At 46.7% G+C, this 13,968-nt stretch overlaps 1 protein-coding gene across 1 annotated transcript; it reads left to right on the forward strand.

Moving 5' to 3' along the window:
- Positions 1–12,862: 12,862 nt before the first annotated feature.
- LOC147708960 (t-SNARE domain-containing protein 1-like) lies at positions 12,863–13,291 on the forward strand. Its single transcript, XM_086925806.1, has one exon. The coding sequence runs from the start codon at positions 12,863–12,865 to the stop codon at positions 13,289–13,291; it is 429 nt and encodes a 142-aa protein (XP_086781932.1).
- Positions 13,292–13,968: the final 677 nt, after the last annotated feature.

Genomic DNA, 13,968 nt, shown 5'->3' on the forward strand with positions numbered 1-13,968 from the left:
GCCAAGCCATGTCTTCCCTGGACCGGAAACAAGCTTCCGAGGACCGGTTTCTGGCATTCCAGCCGTCTTCAGTCCGGCTTGCCTGAATCCGGGGGCAAAGTGAGCAAGGGACTCACGTCTGAGCATACCCTGCCACACTTATGGCGGCCAAAAGCGGTACAAAAGGGGGTGGTGATGGACGGAGCATCTGAATCAATCAAACACTCACACCCAGTCAAAAGATCTGGGTTTAATCCATCACCGTTCTTTAGCCCACTCCGCCACCCCAGTTCAGACATGGCTATATGCAAATCAGTCTGACCCTGTGCCTCATGGGAACAGTCCAGCCCGAACTGCCAAGCCATGTCTTCCCTGGACCGGAAACAAGCTTCCGAGGACCAGTTTCTGGCATTCCAGCCGTCTTCAGTCCGGCTTGCTTGAATCCAGTGGCAAAGTGAGCAAGGGACTCACGTCTGAGCATACCCTGCCACACTTATGGCGGCCAAAAGCGGTGCAAAAGGGGGTGGTGATGGACGGAGCATCTGAATCAATCAAACACTCACACCCAGTCAAAAGATCTGGGTTTAATCCATCACCGTTCTTTAGCCCACTCCGCCACCCCAGTTCAGACATGGCTATATGCAAATCAGTCTGATCCTGTGCCTCATGGGAACAGTCCAGCCCGAACTGCCAAGCCATGTCTTCCCTGGACCGGAAACAAGCTTCCGAGGACCGGTTTCCGGCATTCCAGCCGTCTTCAGCTCGGCTTGCTTGAATCCAGCGCCAAAGTGAGCAAGGGACTCACTTCTGAGCATACCCTGCCACACTTATGGCGGCCAAAAGCGGTACAAAAGGGGGTGGTGATGGACGGAGCATCTGAATCAATCAAACACTCACACCCAGTCAAAAGATCTGGGTTTAATCCATCACCGTTCTTTAGCCCACTCCGCCACCCCAGTTCAGACATGGCTATATGCAAATCAATCTGACCCTGTGCCTCATGGGAACAGACCAGCCCGAACTGCCAAGCCATGTCTTCCCCGGACCGGAAACAAGCTTCCAAGGACCGGTTTCTGCCATTCCAGCCGTCTTCAGCCCGGCTTGCTTGAATCCAGTGGCAAAGTGAGCAAGGGACTCACGTCTGAGCATACCCTGCCACACTTATGGTGGCCAAAAGCGGTACAAAAGGGGGTGGTGATGGACGGAGCATCTGAATCAATCAAACACTCACACCCAGTCAAAAGATCTGGGTTTAATCCATCACCGTTCTTTAGCCCACTCCGCCACCCCAGTTCAGACATGGCTATATGCAAATCAGTCTGACCCTGTGCCTCATGGGAACAGTCCAGCCCGAACTGCCAAGCCATGTCTTCCCTGGACCGGAAACAAGCTTCCGAGGACCGGTTTCCGGCATTCGAGCCGTCTTCAACTCGGCTTGCTTGAGTCCAGCGCCAAAGTGAGCAAGGGACTCACGTCTGAGCATACCCTGCCACACTTATGGCGGCCAAAAGCGGTACAAAAGGGGGTGGTGATGGACGGAGCATCTGAATCAATCAAACACTCACACCCAGTCAAAAGATCTGGGTTTAATCCATCACCGTTCTTTAGCCCACTCCGCCACCCCAGTTCAGACGTGGCTATATGCAAATCAGTCTGACCCTGTGCCTCATGGGAACAGTCCAGCCCGAACTGCCAAGCCATGTCTTCCATGGACCGGAAACAAGCTTCCGAGGACCGGTTTCTGGCATTCCAGCCGTCTTCAGTCCGGCTTGCTTGAATCCGGGGGCAAAGTGAGCAAGGGACTCACGTCTGAGCATACCCTGCCACACTTATGGCGGCCAAAAGCGGTGCAAATGGGGGTGGTGATGGACGGAGCATCTGAATCAATCAAACACTCACACCCAGTCAAAAGATCTAGGTTTAATCCATCACCGTTCTTTAGCCCACTCCGCCACCCCAGTTCAGACATGGCTATATGCAAATCAGTCTGACCCTGTGCCTCATGGGAACAGTCCAGCCCGAACTGCCAAGCCATGTCTTCCCTGGACTGGAAACAAGCTTCCGAGGACCGGTTTCCGGCATTCCAGCCGTCTTCAGCTCGGCTTGCTTGAATCCAGCGCCAAAGTGAGCAAGGGACTCACGTCTGAGCATACCCTGCCACACTTATTGCGGCCAAAAGCGGTAAAAAAGGGGGTGGTGATGGACGGAGCATCTGAATCAATCAAACACTCACACCCAGTCAAAAGATCTGGGTTTAATCCATCATCGTTCTTTAGCCCACTCCGCCACCCCAGTTCAGACATGGCTATATGCAAATCAGTCTGACCCTGTGCCTCATGGGAACAGTCCAGCCCGAACTGCCAAGCCATGTCTTCCCTGGACCGGAAACAAGCTTCCGAGGACCGGTTTCTGGCATTCCAGCCGTCTTCAGTCCGGCTTGCTTGAATCTGGGGGCAAAGTGAGCAAGGGACTCACGTCTGAGCATACCCTGCCACACTTATGGCGGCCAAAAGCGGTACAAAAGGGGGTGGTGATGGACGGAGCATCTGAATCAATCAAACACTCACACCCAGTCAAAAGATCTGGGTTTAATCCATCACCGTTCTTTAGCCCACTCCGCCACCCCAGTTCAGACATGGCTATATGCAAATCAGTCTGACCCTGTGCCTCATGGGAACAGTCCAGCCCGAACTGCCAAGCCATCTCTTCCCTGGACCGGAAACAAGCTTCCGAGGACCAGTTTCTGGCATTCCAGCCGTCTTCAGCCCGGCTTGCTTGAATCCAGTGGCAAAGTGAGCAAGGGACTAACGTCTGAGCATACCCTGCCACACTTATGGGTGTTTTGCAAGAGACCAATGACTGATCGTATTTACACTTGCCTCAGGCAATGTTTGAGGCAATAGCAGTGAAATCAATAATAAAAACTGACCCTTCATACCATAAAACAGGGCCACAATCTGCCCAAAAATTGCCCAGATTGACCTGTGATTCCAACCCATCAGACACTGCCTGGTTGCCATATTGTAAGAGAAAAATGGCCAGCAAGGGGTTTTGTTTTTCTAAGTTATTTGCAGCACTGTTAGGACTTGTCAAGGTTTAATCACAGTACCTAAACATGAATTCAATCAGTGGCTGTTAGATTCAATTCAAATGAAACAGAAATCATAAGATGTTACCACACTAACATCCAGCTTTGGCAAAAGTGCTCAATAAAACAAGGAACCAGGGTTTATTGTCTAAAAGTTATTATTGAACTTCAAGGCAAAATATATAAATTTCTGTACAAAAACAATGAACAATCATAAAAAATAGGGTGCATACATGGATATAATGAGGATATTCAAGGTCTTGGTTGCTTTTCCTTGGACATATCCAGATTTAAGTCCAGACTGCTACGTCACAGTAGTTGATTGGTTATAACTCAAAGTCAGAAGAAAATCAAAAGATGACTTGAGACAAACTAGGCAGAATTGGACTGAACAGGTCGGCGTTTCGGTCTTATTATGGTTACTCTTAAGACCATCATCAGGACTACAAAGTGGTATATACAATTGATGACCCTTTTTTGTAATAGAGACGGTGTCAATGAAAGAATCTTGGTGGCACCGGTGCTTGAAAATAGTGGCGCTGAGGTTAGGCACAGAAATTAATCAATAGTGCCAAGCGTACACTTGCAACGAGTTAAGCGAAGCAGTGGATGGGATCTGACAGTCAGTCCACTTAAAGTTGAAGATCAGCTGTCACAGATTAGAAGTTGAGAGTAATCAGCGATGGAGCGTCCGTGGGGTACGATCGAAGCGATGGTTGCCATATTGGCCAGTCAAACACTAATTGGAGCAGATCTGGAGATGCACTTTATGACTTTTATGGCCTTTATTATGACTTTTAAGGCCGTTATGCCTTTTCCTAGCATCACAGGCCAGAAAACAGTGTTCTTTAAACTTTGGCCATCATTATAATGCAAGTCAGTCGGACTGCCGGTCGCTATTGCGGTGGTCAGAGTGCAGTATCACGATGCAACAGCTGGGCAGGTGGTCAGAATCTCATCTGGGGCATGCTGCAGCCATGGTAAAAGGCCACAAAATAAGCCAATGCCATGCAGCAACTCCTGCATGTCTATACACCGTGAGCCATGCACCATGTTGCACATGTCATACAGTGCATGGAGATGACTGGAGGCGCTACATGTGCTCCAGGGCCAATTTTTAGTGGCCTACAATGGCAGGCGGCCCTGTTTCTGACCCCCCATATCCCTTTCCTCCACCCTTTTTATGGTGTTATTTATTCTATCAAAAGGCTGTCGGAAAGGGATATTATGGAGGCAGGCATGACCGGCATTCAAGGATGCTGCCCCGACTGCCGCCCCATAGGGATCTATGGGCCATATTATGAGTTCGGCACAGCGGAGCTCGCGCAATGCTGCCTCCACTGTGCCAAACCCATGCAAGACCGCCCAAGGACCGTTGACCATATTACGAGTTGGAAATACACAACTCTTAATACAGTAGGCAGTTCTTTGCTATTCCCATGGCGGTGCCTGGAAAACAGGTGTACATCCATGCCGTGCTGGAACTTTGTGAGGGTACAAACAGGTGAGCACATGTGGTGCCCCCCTTAATGTATCCCCATGGTGGGGGGACAATGGGGGCCCTGCAGTGCCCTTTTGTTCCAGCACCACCAGCCTTTTCATGGAGAGAAAATACCGGGACATAAATCAATCTATAACAGCTAGGGTATTAGGTTCGGGTGACGGGTGGGTCAAACATCTAATAAGTGTCCAACATAGTCTTAACAATCTGCCAAGAAGTTCTCTAGGGGGAATCACTTCATATGAAATCCTTTTTGGAACTAGAATGATTGTTAAGACCTCGATCGTCACACTTCAGTGGGAGAACAAAAACCCTTTGATATCAAAGATCGTTTGACTGTTTTGCAGGACTGAAATAGGAAAAAGTCAAAGTAACCTGTTACTGAAGCCAACGACCAGTGAAGAAAAACCACCCATCCCAGCAAGGCCTGTCTGGATTCCAAAGATTGGGGACCTAGTCACAGAAAATATCACGGACAAGAAGGAATTTGGGCCTTCTTACAGACAACCAGTACCATCAACGTGTCAAGAACAGTGATACTTCCGCCCCTTGCTGGTAAAAAGAAGAAAAGGTTTGTGTCCATCGACCTGGTAAAACCACATCATGTGGCCAATCATAAGTAGTAGGCCAAGTGGACTCCAAAGATGTCGCAGATGCCTTAATCTGGCTACCATCCAAGAGGTTCAAACTGAGAGACTCATCACCTTTGAAGAATCTGCAGTGCAAGAAGAAGGACTATGCAACAAAGCCATGGAACTTGTACCTCTTGAGACCTAAATAACAGTTTGTCAAGAAACACCTGTCTACAATGAAATAGCATCTGACTATTCAAATATGACATGTGATCACGTAGTTCCAGCGATTTCAACAAATCCTGATGCAATCCCTACAATTGACAGACTGCCTCTGGCTATTTCATTAACTTCGATACGATTTCCGAGGATCCCAGCGAACCCGAAACGACACCAGTAAAAATAACTTTTAAAGAAAATGCTACAGAATTTTTTCATCAACTGGGGAAGACTTATCTGGTTATACCATGGATTGAACTTTGGATTGGGTGTACTTTTTCTTCTACTTTGGTTGACTCTTGCATTTACCTTGGGAATGCTGATAAATGGAAGATATGTTATAAAGGACACAGCAAGTAAGAACATCAACTTACTCCTCAAACCACATAAATCATCCCATTTTGAACAGAGACTTGTCATCAGTGAACATCACAGCCGTTCCTATACCTGGTGGTATAGCTTGGAACAGAACTGATTATGACATCTTTGGTCCTGCAGAGCTGTTGAAGATTCCACACCAATTCAAGGTTTCCTTGAGTGACTTTGTTTCATCTAGTACTTTTTCTGACGATTGGGACTTTGAGACTGTTAATAATATGATGTCAGACTTAGAAATGCCTGCACAATTTACAAATCATGAATACTTAGAAGGTTCATCAGATTATGAACAAATGTATTGTTATAATCACTATGGTCATCATTTCTTGCATAAATCTGCAAATCCTCGAAATGTATTAACTTGTAATCAATGGGAACATTGTCCAACGCTACCAAAGGGTAGTTCAAAAACATTTTATGGCAAATGTCCATACTTTTCAGGGTATAATGTTTCAAATCCAGAATCATTTTACTTAAAAAATGTTAATATGAGGCGGAAGCCGGGAGTTAGCACTGTATTTTAATTTGTGTATTTGATTTTAGCTGCTAATACTTCCCTGACTCACTCGAGCAACACCAGACCGACCAGCCGATTCAGGGCTGACGCTCAACACTGTTGCTAGGGCGACACCGCCTTCCTTCCGGCGGACACGCGCTGACCACGCCCCCTCTGACTACAAGAGCGAGCGCTGAACACGAGCGCCTGTTCATAGAATTCACTCCTGAGGCGGAAGCCGGGAGTTAGCACTGTATTTTAATTTGTGTATTTGATTTTAGCTGCTAATACTTCCCTGACTCACTCGAGCAACACCAGACCGACCAGCCGATTCAGGGCTGACGCTCAACACTGTTGCTAGGGCGACGCCGCCTTCCTTCCGGCAGACACGCCCACACGCGCTGACCACACCCCCTTCTCATGGCACACGCTGGCCAATAAAGCATGTGCTACGATCGGAAGCGCAGCGGACGAGCGCAGCGGGCGCGCCGATTGCGCGCCGAAGGCGCGCATAAGGCAAGCTCGTCTGCGCTCGTCCGCGCCGAGGACGGGCCAGTGGCCACCCCCCTTGCAACACCAGTACCACGTCCACCTTAGAACACGGTGAGATTACAATATTCATCATCTGAGTTACTAGAACTCAAGCATACTGCCGCAATACCCCATGCTCCTCCTCACCTAGAATACTCCAATCCCACTCTAGGTCCAATCCTATGTCCAACTTGCATTAAAAGATCCGCGACATCTGATAAAGCTGTCCCGTCAGTGGTTCAAGCTGCATTAATAAATGCCAGATCCCTCCCCAAACATAAACTAGAAATCGCCGACTTGATCGACGCATACAAGCTGGATCTCCTGTTTATCACGGAGACCTGGGGCGATGAAGCCTCTGGACCCGACTTTAGAGCAGCCACTCCTGCCAATTACAACGTAAGCAGATTGGACAGGCCAATAAAGAAGGGTGGTGGTATTGCGATAATTTATAAAGATCACTTCAAAATTACAACGAAACATTCAACTTGTCCAGAATATGAATCCCTTCTTTTTTCGTTATGCCTCTCCACCAAATCTTCCTTCAAAGGCATACTAATTTATCGCCCACCTGGCTCAAGAGCCAAGTTTTTAGCAAATTTAGGCAACTTAACTGAAGCAGTTGCAGATTCCACACATTTTACGCTATTAGGTGATTTTAATTTTCACCTCGAAGCCCTTGATAACCATGACACCTCACAGTTATTAACATATCTTGCAGCAGTTGGCATGACTCAAATAATAACTTCTCCCACGCACCAAGCAGGCCATACTCTAGATGGTCTATTTACCAACAGCCCCTTAGTAAAGATCACTCGAACTATTCCTCTCGTTTGGACAGACCATGCAGCGATTTTCTTTACTGTAGAAACTAATCCTCCAAAACCTACAGTCACAGCCTCCTCCCAATCTTCAAACAGAGACTGGAAAAACATCAATCTACCGCATTTAGCGGAGATGATGCAAGAAAATTTTACTCCTGATGAGCATGACCCCATCATAGCGTCCTCTACCTACTTGAGGAACCTAAACATGGCCTGTGATAAGCTAGCACCAACTAAATCCTCCTATCGAAATAGGAAAACACCATCAGCACCATGGTTTAATGAAACCCTTCGGATGCAGAAACAACACTGCAGAAATCTTGAAAGGCACTGGCGACACAACTATAATCCTGCAGATAAAATGACCTACAAAAACGCCTTAGCCATCTATAAGGGACTTATAGTTGCTGAAAAAAGCCGCTATTACACCTCTCAAATTGAGCAAGCAAAAAACTCAGCGGGAGAACTTTATAGGGTGGTCAACACTTTGTCCAACCCCCCGGCACCTCGCTTAGAAGGCTCTCAGTCATTAGTGGATGCCTTGGCCACCTACTTTGAGGAAAAAGTCAGATCCATCTTCATCACCTTTACGAATTCCGCCCCCCCTCCTCTCTCCGAGGTACCCCCTACTAATACCCTGCCCTACCTATCATCCTTTGATGCTGTCGATCAGAAACATATTCATCGCTTGGTATCCAGCATCAAATCTGGCTCCCCTCTTGACCCTTGCCCGCCAGCTATCTTAAACCGCATCCCTGATGCAATCTCTCCTGCTTTGACCTCTATCTGCAACGCCATGTTTGTAACGAGCGTATATCCTTCAGTCTGGAAGGAAGCCATTATCAAGCCCCTCCTAAAAAAGCCTACACTGGACCCTCAGCTTCCAGCCAGTTACAGACCCATCGCCTGTCTCCCCTTCCCAGCCAAAATTTTTGAAAAGTCTATTAACATCCAGCTTTCCAAATTCATCAACGATAACAATCTTCTTGATGAAACCCAGTTTGGGTTCAGACAGGGTCATGGGACCGAGACGGCACTCCTAAAGGCCACAGATGAAATTAGAACAACCATGGACATGGGAGGAGCAGCAGTCCTAATACTTCTGGACCTTTCGGCGGCTTTTGACACGGTCGATCATGTCACTCTGATCGACCGTGTCTCAGCGTTAGGAATAAAAGGCAAAGCTAAAGATCTGATTGCCTCATTCCTAGCTAACCGCCCTCAGACCATCAAGATGGGCAATTTCACCTCCCACACCTTCTCCCTCCCGTGCGGTGTTCCCCAGGGCTCCTCGCTAAGCCCGACGCTGTTTAATATCTATGCGTCGGACTTGGCGAGGGTGATAAAATCTTATGGAATTGCCCTCACTACTTACGCCGACGACACCCAACTAGTGTTATCGGTGTACAACAATGGAACATCTGTTGCAGCCAACTTCCAGGAGGGAATGAAGGCAATAAGCTCCTGGATGTCATCAAACTGTCTCAAGCTTAACTCCGATAAAACGGAGGTGATGACATTCGGGAGCTTGCGCCCAGCATGGTCTCCTCAGTGGTGGCCACCTCAGTTAGGACCCCCACCACAGCCGGTGGAAAAGGTTCGCAACTTGGGAGTCATTTTCGACAACAAGCTGACGTTTCACCACCATGCCAACGCCGTCGTTTCATCGGCTTTCTATACCCTCAAAAAAATAAAAAAACTCCTTCCTTACCTTCCACAATCAGCAGGGAAGACTCTCATCAGTACATTAGTGTTCTCGAGAACCGATTACTGCAACTCACTTTTTTTGAATGCGCAGGAAGGAGTTCTCAACAAATTACAATCAGTACAAAATGCTGCAGCCAGATCGCTACTGTCCATCCCTAAATTCTCATCTGTTTCCCCGTTCATCAGAAAACTCCATTGGCTCCCCATCAGGAGCCGAATTAAATTTAAAGCTATGTGTATAGCTTATAAGACCCTGAACAATACTGGACCACAATTTTTAAAAGAAGCCCTTCGTCCAGTTGAACAACTTAGAATTCTACGGTCCTCTTCAGCTTTTCTGTTGAAAGTCCATCGAACTAAAAAGGCCAACTGGGGAGACAGACGCTTTACCATTGCCACGGCCAAATTGTGGAACACTCTACCTTTCCACATCAAAACTGCTCCCACGCTTCTAAAATTTCGTAAAAGCCTCAAAACATGGCTATTCTCTTCCTCCTACCCCACTGTCTAGACTCCCCTGACACCCTCTAGTGAGTTCTGTGAATTAGCGCCGAGACACCCTAACGGGTATTTGTTTGCGCTTTAAAAATTGCTAAAAATAAATAAAAATAAAATAAATAAAATTGACAAATACAAAGCAAATTTATCTGCGGCCTTTTATGCTCAGCTGTCAACATTAGGTTTTGACTTTTCGAAAGACAACATCGAGACCAAAACTGTCTGGGGCATAAAAGACTGGCAGGTGCAGGGATTAGAAGCTTTATTTAGAGCCTACATCATCCCAGAACAAATAATGTTTTTAAATGACACTGTTCAACAGACATCCTGTCTTGGGTTAGCCAAGCTCAAGGAGTTAAACGAACCGTCCATACCTACACCTACACCTGATAGTAACAACACTACAGAGGGGGTGGTCGACATACATACTATTTTTCTTCAAAACAGAACAGATCCTAATTGGAAAAATGGTGAATATGGCCCACAGACACAAACAACTATCAAAATAGATTCCTGAATAAGACACAAGGGTTCGCATTCACTAGGCCAGATCCAAGATATGTTTAGAGACAACATCTAGGGATAGTAACATCATACAGGGTAGGGAAATTGTGCCTTGAGTGGCTACACAAATCTACGCTAAAAGAAGTAAAACAACACCTATCTTTACTTAAAGATGGCATTGATCTGAGGGACTTCTTACAAGGACCTACTAAACCGCGTCATAAACATTTTACATATACAGGTATCTATGCTGCTTATAATGAAGCATGGAAGGGTACGCAAGCAGGGACAGCAGAACGAATAAGAGAAATTGATTGTATTAACTTAGGGAAATCTCTCTCTGTAGTTGAAATCTCTCTCTGTAGTTGGACATTCTGTCATCCAGAATATATTCTTTGGACAGCATAGTATCCTCTGCCATAGACATAATGGAACAGGACTTGGTCATGTTACAACATGGTCAGCCACAATTTCGATCTATATTGCTATTGGGCTGGACGTTACAAAACCTTCATTCAGGCTATGTGCCTTGGCGTCTAATCAACACCATGTCATTGTTTTCTGAATTTAACCTTACAGATAAACAAATTGCACTGGCACAGAGGGGAGCAGACTATACGGTGCTGAGGATTGAAAAACTGGAAAGATTGCCAATAACCCCTTCCAATCTCGTGATGGAACCATTCCGTCATGAGTCACGGTTGGGCTGTGCTGATTACGGAATGGTTCTGTCACGACCACACCCGCGATTGGAATGTCCAGCACCGGGCTGGAATTACTGCTGCAGGCAAGCGGTTAACTGTTTCTGAGAAACCAGCAACAGAATGGATAATACACGGTACAATCGCTCTGCCTGTCACAATTTTCCATTTTCAGTATTGCTTAAAACATATACCAGCAAGCGTGCTTGAAAGTTTGGATAAAGAATACATCAAGACATCCTGGTATTTGCCTTATACACACAGATGTTGGAGTGGGGGGAAAGAAGTGTTTCTTAGTGGTACAAATTGTGAAAACGCACTGAGCGGTTCTCTCCTATGTCAGGGTATTAAATTACACGGGGCACGATGGTTCCTCAAACAACTTATCCTGCCACCTGCATGGTTCACCAGCTGCAGTGATTGATCCACTTTTTGGGCAACTTTCTAATGGAAGTTACATTATGTTGAATGATCACAGCTGCTTTGGCATGTTGCCAGGTTTAGCCTATCTCGTAACTGTGTCAGCCAGGGTCACATGCTGTATGCAAGTATTGTTTCCTAAAATGAAGACAGATGGGGAGTCGCCATTATGGCCTTCACTGAACATCTCTTCTACACAAATTGATGCTTTAAGCAGAATGAAAGCCATTCTTTTACAAAAAACTGTGCTACTGACCTCGGCCAAAGAAACGTATGATCTGCAAGGTGCAAGGACTTCTGCAGAGATACATGCCCTTTTAACCACAAACTGTCCTATACATTTCTCGGAAATGTTAGGTCGTATCTCAAACATGTCTGATATGAGTGGTATTGTACATGTAAATAAGACAGTTTTTTCGGGACTGTTAGCACCTTTTGAAGCAGTCCTAGGCATATTTCCAAACTTTGTGCACTCTGTGTTTGGCGGACTGCCTCTCATTTTGGGACTCGTAGCAGTGATACTATTTTTGGTCCTTCTGCTCCGATATGGCAAGCCAACTCACCATCGACACCCAGATCACCTTGAAAAACACTCTTCTGGCGATGAAGTGTCGTGAGCGCATGATCCAAATTTTGGAACTAACTCGTTTAAGAGATTTGAATACCAAATAGTTTCTGTCATTCAGACCAATTTGGCAAGATTGCATCTTACCTGTTCTGCTATGCAGAGAAAAATGCGTGCGGCATCTGTCGCACACTCCCATCAGTTCTGCCAACGGAAGTTGATCGTTTGCATGGACCAGCAATGGCTCATGCACTGTGTTGTCCCCAGCGGCTACCAATCCTGATGACGGCATTCGTTGAGATCTCACAGACGCAACATACTGACCGTGAGATAGGTGGAGCAACAGGCGCACAGGTACCATCTACTTTGAACATTGCTAATGTGACCGACGCTGACTGCGATGCTTCACATCTATGTGCGGTTAATCTGTTTAAAGAGGTAATCTAACTTTCACCTACAATGGTAGACAAATTCTTTACAGACTTAGAAGATTAGGGGCCATATGTATGTAGGTAATCTGGGAATACCGATTCCTAAATACCGAATTTTACCGAATTGGCATTTAGAAATAGGTATTTTCGATGTACGTAATAATTCGGTAAATATGACCGAATCGATAAAAGTCTGTAAATATTTACCGAATCCACAATACCAATCGGTTTTCCCGAATCGGTAAATACCGAATCGGTAAATACCGAATCGGTAATTCAAACATACAGCTATTGAGGAATCAGTCAATCCTGTGCAAGCACCACCCCTCCCAACCAGGAAGTGGCCACGCCCAGGCAGGTGCACACAATCAGAACCTTCTGGAGAGGCTGGGAGTGCAGAGAAGAGCAACAGAGCCACTGCCTGAACTTTTTCTGCAAATATTGCACAATGGCCAGCCAGGACACAGAAAAAGAAGGAGGGGAAAGGAAGAGGAAACTGAAATTCAGTCAGAAGGAACTGCAGGTCCTTGTGAAGAAGGTAGTGAAGCAGCACACAAAGCTGTTTGGAAAGCAGTCCCAGCAAGTTGCAGATTCAGAAAAAAGAAAAATCTGGTTTGGAATGCATTCTCAGGTGAATGCCATTGGAGTGACCCCCCGGGACATTGATGTGCTCAAGAAGCGGTGGTATGATATCAGGATCATCACCAAGAGGAAGATGGCTGATCTCAAAAAACAAGCAAGCCAGACAGGAGGAGGAAGGAACAGGGCACCTGCCCTGACTTCACTTGTGCGGCTCGTGGAGTCCACGATAGTGCCAGAAAGTGTCTGTGGGATCGGGGATGCAGACAGCTCTGCAAAAAAGGTAAGAACAAGGTAAGAAGCATGCACAGCATTGTACCCCCCTTCCCCTATCCCAAATCCCCAATTGGGCTATGTGAATCCCACTCCAGTACAGGTTTTTGTTCAGACCAGCAATGCATTATGGGATATGTAGTCAGTGAAACCCATATCATGACAGGAATCACACTGAACAACAAGGCATGTGACACACATCTACGATAAGCAGGCAGAGGACAATTAGATAGTGTGGTAGATATGTATATTAGTTTTCACAATGCAGGGCTGCAGGTACACTGAGTTAATGTACAATTTCTGTCCACAGGTGAGACATGGCGCAGGACTGCTCAGACAAGGGAGAGAGGGCACCCCAGAAGGACATCACAGAGAAGGCCAGTACGAATGCAGGGCACACACCACCACCACAGCCAGCCTGACCACCACAGCCAGCCTCACCACCACAGCCAGCCTCGCCACCACAGTCAGCCTCACCACCACAGCCAGCCTCGCCACTACTGCTAGCCTCACCAGCATCTACACCACCTGCAGTGGTTACACCTAGGAGGCGTGTTATTGCCAGACCGCAGGAGTTTGAGTCCTCCTCAGAAGACTCTGTGGTGATGAGCCTTAGCAAGGCCTACCAGTGCAAGGGATTCGGCCCTTCTCTGCACAGAGTCCTCAGACCAGTAGGAAGAAGTTGGCACAGAAACTGGAATA

This window comes from Lissotriton vulgaris, chromosome 6 (assembly GCF_964263255.1).
Source record: "Lissotriton vulgaris chromosome 6, aLisVul1.2, whole genome shotgun sequence".
Taxonomy (NCBI): domain Eukaryota; kingdom Metazoa; phylum Chordata; class Amphibia; order Caudata; family Salamandridae; genus Lissotriton; species Lissotriton vulgaris.